Source organism: Carcharodon carcharias, chromosome 3 (assembly GCF_017639515.1).
Source record: "Carcharodon carcharias isolate sCarCar2 chromosome 3, sCarCar2.pri, whole genome shotgun sequence".
NCBI lineage: Eukaryota > Metazoa > Chordata > Chondrichthyes > Lamniformes > Lamnidae > Carcharodon > Carcharodon carcharias.
Genome location: NC_054469.1, coordinates 34056411 through 34069398, shown reverse-complemented (window position 1 = coordinate 34069398; position 12988 = coordinate 34056411). Strand labels below are relative to the sequence as shown.

Below are 12988 nucleotides of genomic sequence, written 5' to 3'. Positions count from 1 at the left end.
GTATAAATGGAAAATGGCTTAACTGTAATTTTGTTACTTTTGTAAATTTTCACAACTGGAGTTGACTGTTCAACTAAACTCTTGGCAGTGGATGCTTCTACAGAACTGCTCACTTTCAGAAATTTAATTATTAAACATGATGAAAGCATATGTAATGTTTTGAACACTGAATAGCTGACATGGGACTGGATGTGAGCTATGTCATGGAGGTGGAAGTAAGCAGTTTCAGTATTTCTTTGTGTGTAAAGTTTGAAGAACAACACAGGGTTGAATAAGATGGCAGAGTGTCACACGGTTCAGTTTAAATCAGTGGCCAGCGATGGGGATGGAATCCATGGCAAGAGAGGAGATGCTGTGAAGGGGTCTGAAGGTGATGGCTTTGATATTCTTTAATTTACAATTTGGAGATAGTTGTCTAAGGTTTTCAGGATACACAATAAAATGTCAGAAAGCATCTCCGTATAGGCATGTATAAACGCGCGCCTAAAATACATGCTGTTTGTCGTCTGACATTTTCTTTGCTGAAATAAATGGGATATAACTCCTGACAAGCAAATATTATCCAGGAACACACCTTGAGAGCTGTAACAGGTTTTAAAATGATACATTATACTAATGGAATGCAGTACTGTTTGTTGGAGCTGTTGTAGCTAAAACTTCATATTGGTACTGGCAATTTATTGAACAAAATAACCTGCATTTATACAGCTCCTTCCATGGCCTCAAGATATCACATTGTGCTTGATAATCAATTATATATTTATTTTTGAATGTCGTCAATGCTGTAAGGTAGGGAAATGCAACATCCAAGTTGTACACAGCTAAGTTTTGCAAACTTAGTGGTGAGATAAACGAGAAAATTATTCTGCTTTAGTGATTTTTGTTGTTGGATAAATATTGCCAAAGACATTGGAAGAACTTTTCTTCGAATAATGGCATGAAATATTTTACATACACCTCTGACAGTACAGCACTCCTCAGCACGGCACTTAGATGCCAGCTTGTATTACATTCTCAATTCTCTGGAGTGAAACTTTTTTGAACTCTCAACCTTCTGATTTAGAGGTGGGGCGCTACTGCTGTGTCAAAACTGATGCTTTACAAAAGGTCTTTTGTGTATTATTGTAAAAAATGAGACTAAATTCACTCCTGTTTTTAGTGATAAACTTCATGGAATCAACTTTGGCCCGTTAATTATTTTAAAATTGAATTTTAATGCACTTTAGCAAGGTCAATAACATCCATGTTAAATGATCTGTGAAAGTAACCCTCAGTTCCATTTGTCATGCAAATTTTTATCCAGCAATAGCAGAACAATACTAAAGACTTGGAGATGTGCATATTTTGCAATTTGGGATACATGTTCTATTGTGCTATGTTGAAATGTGAGTGTTGCTGGCAAGGCCAGCATTTTTTGTCCATCCCTAATTGCCATTGAGAAGTTGGTGGTGAGATTCCTCTTGAACCACTGCACTCCATCTGTCGTAGATACACCCACAGCGGTCAGATTTTGATCCAGTAGCAATGAAGGAATGGAGATATAATACCAGATCAGGAAAGCATGTGTCCTTGAGGGAAGTGTGCAAGTAGTCGTGTTCCCATTTAGAATACTATCAGTGATGATCAGTGAATATTAATCAGTGGGAAGTTGATTGTGAGGACGAAATGTTGTCTACATAATTGCAAGCACTTGTTGACATTGATGCCCAGCTTATTCTCTCCTTAACTTAATAATGTTCCTTTTAGGTTGTCTAAAGAATTGTAATGAGTTGGACATTAGGATGCTAACTGATGAATGTGTTTGAAGCCTAATTCAGTACAATTCCCTTAGGGAACCTCACTCTTCCATTTCATTTACTCTGAAGGGATAAATTTGCTTTAGTGATGTTTTTGTTTTTCTAACCTAATTAAGTGTGATTTCATTGGAATTTCTGCAATGGACAATGTAAGTGATCATTTAATTGCTATACTGGCCACTATAATCAAATCTACTGGAAACTTTTTAAATATATATGTTCTTCACTGCATTTGATTAAAGGAAACATATAGGCAACAAAAAGCTATGGTGTCAGCTCAACACCCCTTAAATTGCTAGGCCTATTTTATTTGTAGTGGTGCTTCTGAAGTCATAACTTATGATTAGCTTCAGTTAGATTGTAAGGACTCTGTGCACAATATTAAAAGTGGTGGTAAATATGTTGTACTATTTGCCTACACAGGGTGGGTTCCAATTTTGCCTTTGTTTCTGTGTTCTGAATTTCAGTTTATCCAGAATTATTAAATGAAAGTTTCCTCTCTGCTGACTGTAAATTCAATGTTTCGATTTAGTTTCTAACAGAATAGTCGAGCGAAATCATTTCTAACAAAAACTTGCATTTGTAATTAACACAGAACTATTCTGAATGACTGACTGGAAACATTAACCCTACCTTTCTCGCTACACATTCTGCCTGACCTTTTGAGTGATCTCAGCATTTCTTATATTTTCTGCAGATGCTGGAAGTTTGAAATATTTTGATTATTGTTACTACTTCTCTAGTGCAGTATAAATATATTGCTGCATATTTCATTTTATTTTGCAGATGATCATGAGGATGAAGATGCCATAGTCAACAGAATTTCGTATGTATTTCAAAAAAATAATTTTTATCTTTTATCCAGATGTCCCTTTTGCCACCATATTGCTACTTTAGCTGGGAAGTGGGGTTCAAGTGTACTTGATCGACCACAACCATGTTCAGTGATGCTTTGTGATTTAGCAGATAGCTCCGCCCTTCAACTCACCTGTGTTGGGCACCTGGTGGGCTACCTTGATCAGATTATTTTGTGTTATATTTTGTGTAAACTCATGATCAGCCTAAGGCCATCAGTTTGGTCCTGAAAGGGGAAGGTATCTCAAAACTTTGAGCAACAGGTGAAACTAGCCGTTTCATGCTGCTGCTATGCAGTAGCGACACAAATGGTATTGGCCACTCACAGGATGCTGCTGTCAAGCCAAAAAGATGTTCTGCCTATCTCCCAAATAAGTGATGTGTTATATGAATTCAGTGCCAGTGTGATGGCTAGGTTTGTTGGCAGCATGTCCCGAAGACTGGTGGATCATATCAAACAGCATGTCCCTTCCGCTGTTTGCAATAGGCAAGGTACAGACATTACCCAACCAGCCCGTGCTTGCAAAACTCAAAACACATTGTGATTATTGTGTTGTGAATTAGATGTGATTTTGTGATTGAACAACATTTGCTAAATAATAAAAAACAAAACTACCTGGAAAAACTCAGCAGGTCTGACAGCACCTGCGGAGAGGAACACAGTTAACGTTTCGAGTCCGTATGACTCTTCAACAGAACTAAGGAAAAATAAAAAAGAGGTGAAATATAAGCTGGTTTTTTAAATAATCCTCAGTGTGCTAAATGTTATGCTGACACCCAATTTAAGATTGTCATTCGGGCTCATAGTGTGGTGCATTTACGTATACTGGAAGCTATGTTTATTAATACACAGGGCCCTGTTCTTTACAGACAGAACGTGTACGTACATTGCACCTGCTTCAGCTAAACAAAATGAGTGACAGCCGTTCGCTGGTTCATTCCTCAGGGTAATTTCTTGATCAATCAGTGTCAAGCTGCCTGGTTGAAATTTCAAACAATGTTTGGCAGTTAATTGTCAGTCACCATTATCTGGGACATTCTCCATGGCAATGCCTCTACCAATCAGAGTCCACTTGCCAACCAATCAGCACACCAGTCAGTATCCTTGCCATTGTCCTGTTGAGTGCAAGATGAAAAGCTTTGCCAAAATGCCTTTTTTTCAGCAACAATCAAGTTCTGCACTACCAAACGACTAAATCAAGCAATCTTGTCAGAGGCAATAACAACTAATGCAATGCAGCTCATGTAGCCAAAATAAATCTTCATATCATCCTGCCACAGGTCATAGAGCAACTGCTAGAACGGAAGAGAATATGTGCGAGTAATGTGTGTTTCTGTAACTTCCTCCCATCTTGAAATTCCTTTGCCCCCTAATGCTGCACACTTACCTATGCTGATGACTGTAACTTCATCTGGCATGACTGCACATTGTTATTCCCTCCCGTAACACCAGGTAAAAGACAGAACTTGCCTTTATGTAGCACCTGTTGATGTCTCAACATGGAGTGAGGCTTGAACAACAACCTACTGACTCAGAGAAAGCAATGCTACCACTAAACCAAGGTTGACACCAGTTAATTGGCCAGAATTTCGCATGCTTCTTGAGAATTTTAGTATTCTCGCTTTCCAACTTCCAACCAACATCTTAACAGCATTGTCTATTTCATTTATGGGAGAGAGTCCTAGATATCTACTACCCTTAGCACGAAAAGTGCTTCCTGACATCAGTCTTAAATTTCCTGAAGGTTATGCCCTGTTGTTCTGGGTTCCCTCACTAGAGGAATTGGTTCCCCTGTATCTTATACTGTCAAATACAAGTCACATTTATAAACCTGTCTTCATTTAACATTTGAGCCGTGATAACATTTTGGTGATACTGTTCTGTAGGACTACCATGGCTAATGTACCTTTCCTGCAGTTTGATGCCTGGAATTGAATTTAGTACTATAGATAGCTCTTTCAGTAACCTTATTTACTACTTTTTTAGGGCAAGGGAGTAAAACCAAACAAAACCTTAACAAGGCACTAAGATTTCTTTCTTTACACTTTAGTTCTTTCCCATTCCCTTTGATTCACAATTGGGGCTATAACTTGTATGTAACATCATAGAATCATACAGCAAATCTTTTGAAGGTGGTGGACACTAGCTGGAGATTCACATGAGCCCTTACAGATAGAGACCGACTAAAATTGTGGCAGTTGGGCTGAGAGGTGTATGTTTGTTAGGTATAATTTTGTAAATTGATATATAAGTGTGTAAAGAATTGCTCAAGTTCTAGGTTCACCAGTGTAGAATGTGGGAGCAGAGAATGGTCGCCTAAAGGTGAAAGCTGGAGATTAAGAAAAAGTTCAGACAGAAAACTGCAATCTTAGTAGCTGTTGTGAAAAATGGCACAAGGCAAGTATAAGTTGTTGGGTTTGATTACTGCTGTGCTTGGAGTCTGAGCCACATGACCAGGGGAAGAATGATGTGGATATGGGTTATGTACCTACCGAAGAGGAAACGAGGTATGATCAGAATTTAAGTACTTTATAAGCTGGATGCCTGTCAGTTGTATAGTAATGAAGGTTTGGACCTTGTATTAGAGTTCTTGGATGGAACTTAAAAGCAAGATAATCTGCTAAATGCTTAACAGGCATTGTCAGACTTGATAGATTTTGGAAAACAGATGGCCGCTCCTTGGAGCGATTACATCATGGATTGTACTAAAGCTTGACAAAATTCAATTCCAACTGCTGTTCAGATCGAGGACAGGGACACTCCAAGTTGGACTGATGCCTGTTGCCTTGAAAAAAATTTTTTTTTCATTTTCTTCAGCCTTCGTGGAGCAAATGGGACACATTAACTCTGACTTTTTTTTAAGAAAGCCGAGTATCACAGAATTGCAGAAGGAGGCCATTCGGCGCAACGTGTCTGCACAGGCTCTCCAAATGAGCATCATGACTTAGTGTCATTCTCCTGCGTTTTCCCCACACTGTTGTACGTTGTTTCTATTCGAATAATCATCTAATGTCCTCTTGAATGCCTTGATTGAACCTGCCTCCACCACACTTTCAGGCAGTGCATTCCAGATCGAACCACTTACTGTGTGAATAAGTTTTTTCTCACATCACATTTGCTTCTTTTGCAAATCACTTCAAACCTGTGCTCTCTTGTTCACGATCCTTTTACAAGCAGGAATAGTTTCTCCCTATTGACTCTATTCAGCCCCCCTCATGATTTTGAATACTACTATCAAATCTCCTCTACAAGAGAACAGCCCCAACCTCTCCAATCTATCTTCGTAATTCAAGTTTCTTATCCCTGGAACCATTCTTGTGAACCTCTTCTGCGCTGCCTCCAATGCGATCACATCCTTACTCTAGTGTGGTGCCCAGAACTGTACACAATACTCCAGCTGAGGTCCAGTTAATGTCTTATATAAGCTGAGCATCCTCTCCCTGCTCTTGTACTCTATGCCCCTATTAATAAAGCCCAGGATTCCGTATGCTTTATTAACTTCTCTCTCTGCCTGTTCTGCCATCCTCAATGATCTATGCACATATACACCCAGGTCCCTCTGCACACACTTAAGAATTGTACCCCTTATTTTATGTTGCCTTTCCATGTTCTTCCCACTAAAATGAATCACCTCACAGTGCTCCGCATTAAACTTCATCTGCCACCTATCTGTCCACGCCACCGGCATATTTTGAAGTTCTGTACTGTCTCCCTCACAGGCTATAATGCTTCTAAGTTTCGTATCACCCGCAAACTTTGAAATTGTCCCCTGCACACCAAGATCTAGATCATTAATATATATCAGGAAAAGCAAGGGTCTCAAGACCGACCCCAGGGGAACTCCACTACAAACTTCCCTCCAGCCCGAAAAATATCCACTGATCATTACCCTTTTTCCTGTCACTATTACTGTGTCAATTTTGTATCCACATTGCTACTGTCCCTTTTATTCCTTGAGCTGTAACTTTTCTCTCAAGTCTGTTGTGTGGCAATGAATTGAATGCCTTTTGAAAGTCCATGTACACCATATTAACAGCATGACCCTCATCAACGCTTTCTGTACTGCTTCAAAAAACTCCAAGTTAGTTAAACATGATTTCCCCTTTAGAAATCCATGCCGGCTCTTCCTAATCAACTCACGTTTTTCCATGTGACTACTAATTCTTCCCCGCCACTGAAGTTCAACTGACTGGTTTGTAATTGCTGGGTTTAACCGGATAACCTTTTTTGAACAAGGGCGTAATGCTTGCAATTCTTCAGTCCTTTGACACCTCCTGAGTCTAGGGAAGACTGAAAGATTATGGCCTATGCCCTGCAATTTCCACTCTTCCTTTCATCAATATAAATAGACACAGCCCAAAACCCTGGTTGTCAGGTTAGGAGGTGTATTTTTGTAATATGTAACTCAGTAAATAAATATGAAAGTGTGTAAAGATTGGTTCCAGTTCTAACCTTCACCAACTGGCTTTCAAGAGTGCGACAGTTTGGTCCAACACCCATATGCCGGCAGTCTGAAAAAGCTACCCAATTAGTCTCATTCCCTGGTCTTCCCTCATAGCTTGCAAATAAATATGAAGGTTAACAATTGGAAAAATGCACAAGACTATTGTCAGATATGATACACATTCTTAAATTGAAATTGACAATGTCAGTGAAAACATCAATGCAACTCTTTCACTTAAGTCAGGAAAAGGTAGAATATATGCCCACATGCAAGTTTTAAATATGCTGGAAAACTCTGCTGCCTGTAAAATGAATAGTCCTTTCCCTTGAGAAATACCATGATGTTATATGTTGGGACCAGGAATACAAGGGCGTGAAATACAATCATATTAGCTTGACTGTGTTTGGTACGTCACATGTACAAGATTCTGTTTTTCCACTGTGACCTTGCTAATTAATAAAAATAAGTTTTATGCAAGTTTTACTGCATTTTAAATTGCCATTGAAAGTAATGTAGTGAGTTAGCTGTAAAGATCAGCCTAAAGTTAGCTGGGGATAGAGACCTTGACTATGTTGTCTTGCAAGTTGTAACCAACTGGGGCTGTGTGTGGCTTAATATGTTCTTTCTGATGTGAGTTGTAAAGTCATAATTTTTATGTCTTTAATATTTTTCAGGTTGTACCTATGCACGTTTACTTTGGCTGTTTCAGCTGGTGCAGTCCTGTTATTGCCATTTTCGATCATCAGCAATGAGATCCTGCTTTCTTTTCCACAAAATTACTACATACAGTGGCTGAATGGTTCACTAATTCATGGTTAGTATATTTTGCTTTCCATAATATCTGAAAAATTCAAGCTATGTTAAAGATGATCTCAAGTCCATTCTATATCGCAGACATATGAATCTCTTGTAAGCTTATATCCTAATTGGTGTGCTAGTTTTAAAATTAAATTCTCCTCCGGGAATGGTTCTGATTGAATACAAACTCACAGTAATGAATATTGGTTTAATAATTCTAATTTCTATTGATGGGGTAGGTCTAATATTGTGATGCTTCCATATGCATTTTATTTACTGAAGAAAGAAAAGATAAAGACCAGCTAGTCCAACAGGCCAATATTAGCATCATCAGTGCCACACCAATGCAGCCATACAATTTTGTAGAGGAGGCAAAAAAACCAGAGTATGGGGGTGGGGGGAAAACCTTGAGTCAACTTAGGGAAAAACAGGCAAATCCCTCTCTGACCCCCAAAGTCAATCGGATTAATTCTGGGAGACTATTTTGGCTGGGAAACACATGCTCTATTCCTGTCTAACTTCTATATATTATGCTGGTTACTCTTCGGAACTCTCCAGGTTTATTTTTTGCTCATGGGATTTGATATTGCCAATCCCTATTTGCCCTTGAGAAGGTGGTGATGAGCCGCCTTGAACCACTGCAATCCATGTGTTCTAGCTACACCCACAGAGCTGTTAAGGGAGAGTTCCAAATTTTTGAATGAAAATGAAGGAACAGCAATACAGTTCCAAGTCAAGGTCATGTGCGACTTGCAGGTGGTGTTCCAATGTGTCTGCTGCCCTTGTTAACCTAGGTGGTAGATATCACAGGTTTGGAAGGAGCGTTGGTGAGTTGCTGTATGCATGTTGTAGATGGTACACACTGCTGCCACCGTCCGCCAGTGCTAGATAAGTATTGAAGGTGATGGATGGGGTGCCGATGAAGTTGGCTGCTTTGTCGTTGAAGTTGAACTTCTTGTGTTTTATTGGAGCTCAACAATCATAATCATCTTCCTTTGTGCTACATATGAGTCCAACCAGTGGAGAGCTTTCCCCCAATCCCAACTGACTTCCATTTTGCTAGGGCTCCTTCATGCCACACTCAGTCAAATGCTTACTTTGTTGTCAAGGGCAGTCATTCTCGCCTCAACTTAGGAATTCAGTTCTTTCGTCCACATTTGGAACTGAGGGCTAAGGCAGATCCCAAACAGAGCATCAGTGAGCAGATTACTGCTGAGTAGGTGCTGCTTGTTAGCACTTGTGTATTGCTGCAAAAAGAGATTTTTCTTGTCAAATCTTTTTGCCTTGCACTCATCAGGGCAAATACAAGAATACCAAATATAAAGGGAACCACACTTTATGCTTTTAGAAAAAAGAGGGCTGTTTGGTTGGCAAGTGGATTCCAATTGATAGAGGTATTGCCATGGAGAATGCACCAGCTGATGGTGACTGACAGTTAATTGCAAAGCATTGTTTGAAATATAAACCAGGCAGCTTGACCCTGATTTGTCAAGGCATTGCCCTGAAGAATTAACTAACTTATTTTGTCTAGCTGAAACAGACGTAATTTGTTTACGTGTTCTTTCAGCCTGCAAAGAACAAGGCCCTGTGTATTAATATATGTAGCTTCCTGGGAGGGTGATGGAGGCGGGTTGCCTCACATCCTTTAAAAAGTACCTGGATGACGTGCTTGGCACGTCATAACATTCAAGGCTATGGGCCAAGTGCTGATAAATGGGATTAGGTAGGTAAGTCAGGTGTTTCTCACATGTTGGTGCAGACTCGATGGGCTGAAGGGCCTCGTCTGCACTGTGATTCTGCTGCTCAGCATGACTGGACTGCCTTACTTGAAAGTAAGCTTACACAAGTCCAGCAAGTGTTTTTTATAAGAGCGATGAACTGCTGCGTGGTATATTCAACAGGGTTCATCTGGCTCTCTTTGTCTGTGTATGTATGGGCTGCCCAAGCCACACAAAAGTGATGTCCCTTTATGCCATTTTATCTATCACCGGTTCTGCACAACATAAATTGGCCAAATGGTTGGACGAATTGTTACAATCAGTTTCAGCAAGTTTTCCACAAATAGGGTGAAGGATTCCTTCATGTTTATGAAGACCATACAGCATATCGATAGCAATGCTGTGTTCATGTGCTCATTTGACATTGCTAGCCTATTCACCAATGTTCCACTTAAGGAATCTATAGATATTGCACTGCAGTTCTAGACATGCCTGCATTGCGTGAATCAGTATTCGTCAAACTGATGAACCCGGCGATGTGTGCAGTTGAGTTCAGTTTTAGTGACACCATGTGATACCCAAATAAATGGTGTTGCCATGGGATCCCCTCTAGGCCCACCTATCACAAACATCTTTGTTGAGTTCCACGAGAAATGTGCCTTTGACGGAATGACACCTAACCTCCTCCTCCTCCTTGCATATTTTCGATACGTGGAAGGTGTGTTTGCTATATTTTAAACTGCAGCTGCATGTAATAATTTCCTTGCATGTCTTAATGGATTTCATTCTGCACTCAAATTCACCTTTGCAATGGATCAGTCAAATGAACTCCTTTTCCTTGATGTACTAATTGAGAAATCTGCTAGGGGGTTCTCTACTATGGTCTATTGCAAGCCTACCATTACTGGCCAGTATACACATTGGTATTCTTACAGTTCCATGCGCTATATAATTGGTCTTATCGGCAGCCTCGTGAATAGGGCCCCCGTCAATTTGCTCACCATGCTAATTAATGCTGAAATGGGGCACATCAAAGGCATCCTGCGGGATAATGGCTATCCTGATCAGATTATTTCACGCAAAACTCAAAACATAGTGTCCAACGTTAGATGTGGTTCTGCAATTGGACAACACTTACTAATTATTCCTCCATTTACTAAGAATTACGCTGACAATCAATTTAAGATTGTCAGCCAGGCTTGCAGTAAGGTGCATTTGAATGTACTGGAGGCTACCTATGTTAATAGATGCCTGTTTTTTTTTTGCAGACAGAGCATATACATACATTGTGCCTGTTTCAGCTAAACAAAATTAGTGATAGCCATTTGCTGGTTGATTCCCCAGGGAATGTCTTGACCAATTGGAGTCAAGCTGCCTGGTTTAAATTTCAAACAGTGCTTGAAACAACTGGTGTGTTCTCCATGGCCTCTACCAATCTGAGTCCATTTGCCAACCAATCAACACACTCTTCTCATTCAGTATAAATTGTTGCTCCCTTTACATTTGGTATTCTTGTGGGTTGCCCTGATGAGTCCAAGATGAAAAGCTTTGACAAAAAATGTATTGTTTTTTCATCAAAACTAAAGTTCTGTACTACTAAATGGCTATTTGATAGCAATGCCAACAACGCCTTTTATCACTTAGCTGATAATTAAGAAGTAGACAGATGGGGAGGATTGATTGATTGGATTGGATTTGTCCTTTTTATGGACTAGTCATAACTGGCCAATTTTACACTTTGTTGGGTAGATTCCAGTGATGTAGCCAACATTTCCAATTGCGAGGTATTAATCACTTAAAACCAGCTCCACTGGGCAAGACATGTTGTCGAAGCGGAGGTGCCAGAGAGAGTGTATTAACCTGCGCAAACTCACCTACCCGACCCTTCAAGCAACATCTGTCGTGCATGTGGCAGAGTTTGCAGATCCTGCCTTGGGCATATCAACTATCTCAGAACCCATGCAACCAGAGTGAAAGCAAGTCATCCCTGATCCTGAGGGACTGCTGAAGAAGTAAGGAGCTGTACTGGAACCGCTTGGCTAGAGGTGCAACTAGTTCTTGAATGCAAATCTTCAGTCCTTCAGTCACCTCCACACTTAGTTTTCTTCAACGCTGTTTTTGCTGGTTTCTTGTTGTATACCTTCTACAAACCCCAGTTCATCCAAAAAAACTTCTGCTTATGTCCTGCTCTGCACCAAGCCCTGCATTCCTAATAACCTATGTCTTCACTAACCAATGAGTGTTGTTGCAGCTCATAACCTTTGCTGTATCCTGTGCCTTTAGCTGTTTCTTGATTTCATGTTTCCTTTTGCATGTTTGCTTCAAAGCTACGTGCATATCTGCACTCAGTTCAACTCAATTGGTGAACAAGATCTTTTCCAGAAGCCATGTTGCGATTTCTTAATAATCCTTCTTTGGGTGGTCATGTAATACATCTGTTACGATTGCTTCTAGCTACTTGCCTATAACCATATTCCAACTGACAGGCTTGATTTTTGCTAGTTCCAACTTAATTCTGTTTTTAAATATGCAATAGTATGGGTTTGTTTCCAATGCATGGAAACAAACCCACACCTCAGTTAGCTATTAAAATATGTAAGCATACCGCTCTCAGTGCACAGCTCATGTTCTTTAATATCCTCTAGTGAATTTTATGATCGCATATTCTGGTCAGGACTATAGCTGTATCAATTTGATATTTTAGCATCCTAAGTTTGCCCATTATTTGTAACCCAGCATCGTTAGTGGTGAAGACTGATGCAAAGTAGCTATTTAATTTTACATTTATAATGCACCTTTCATGTTCCCAGGGCAACTTTAGCACCATCTCCAGGATGTCGATAATTCGCTTTAAGCTTGAACTTGGAATGCTTCTTGGAATTGTTGTCAGTGGGAAATTGCAATAAAAGTGAACCTGCCTCTTGCTAGTCAAAATTGCTTATGCGGTTAGAATTTTCATATTCCCCTCTCATTGGCAAAATTTATTGATTGATTGCTGAGTAACTCTGCAATAGCTCAACAGTTATCTAATTTGAATTGTTTGAACAAACCTAACTTGACAGTATAGTTTGCTGTAGGTTACAATATGTGTAGGTCTCCATCTTGTGGTGTAACCAAGAATGCATGAAATTTTCCATAAGTCTGGAAACCCTGATCTCAGATGGTTTGTTCTTTTGGCGATTGAGCCACCAGGCCACTTTTTATGAAATATCTGTAAAAAGTGATTGGCTCCACCAGCTTTCTTCTCTGATGTCAAACTGCTTTGTCTGACAATCAGCCTTTGATTAATCTCAGTTTCCTCCAGCTAAATATTAGGATGACTGAAGCAATCATCTGCATAGACTCCCACAAATTACACTCTTTTCACTGACTGCTT

General features: G+C 39.8%; 1 protein-coding gene across 3 annotated transcripts in view; it reads left to right on the top strand.

Annotated features, from left to right (window-relative positions):
- lmbr1 (limb development membrane protein 1) overlaps positions 1-12988 on the top strand; it is a 325954-nt gene that overhangs the window by 29415 nt on the left and 283551 nt on the right. For all 3 annotated transcript variants that reach the window (XR_005942582.1, XM_041183595.1, XM_041183596.1), the window contains exons 3-4: positions 2583-2622; positions 7771-7910. Coding sequence is in view for 2 of the 3 variants with exons in the window: in XM_041183595.1 (XP_041039529.1) it covers positions 2583-2622; positions 7771-7910 (180 nt within the window). In the remaining variant the exon portion in view is untranslated. The remainder of the gene's footprint in view (positions 1-2582; positions 2623-7770; positions 7911-12988) is intronic.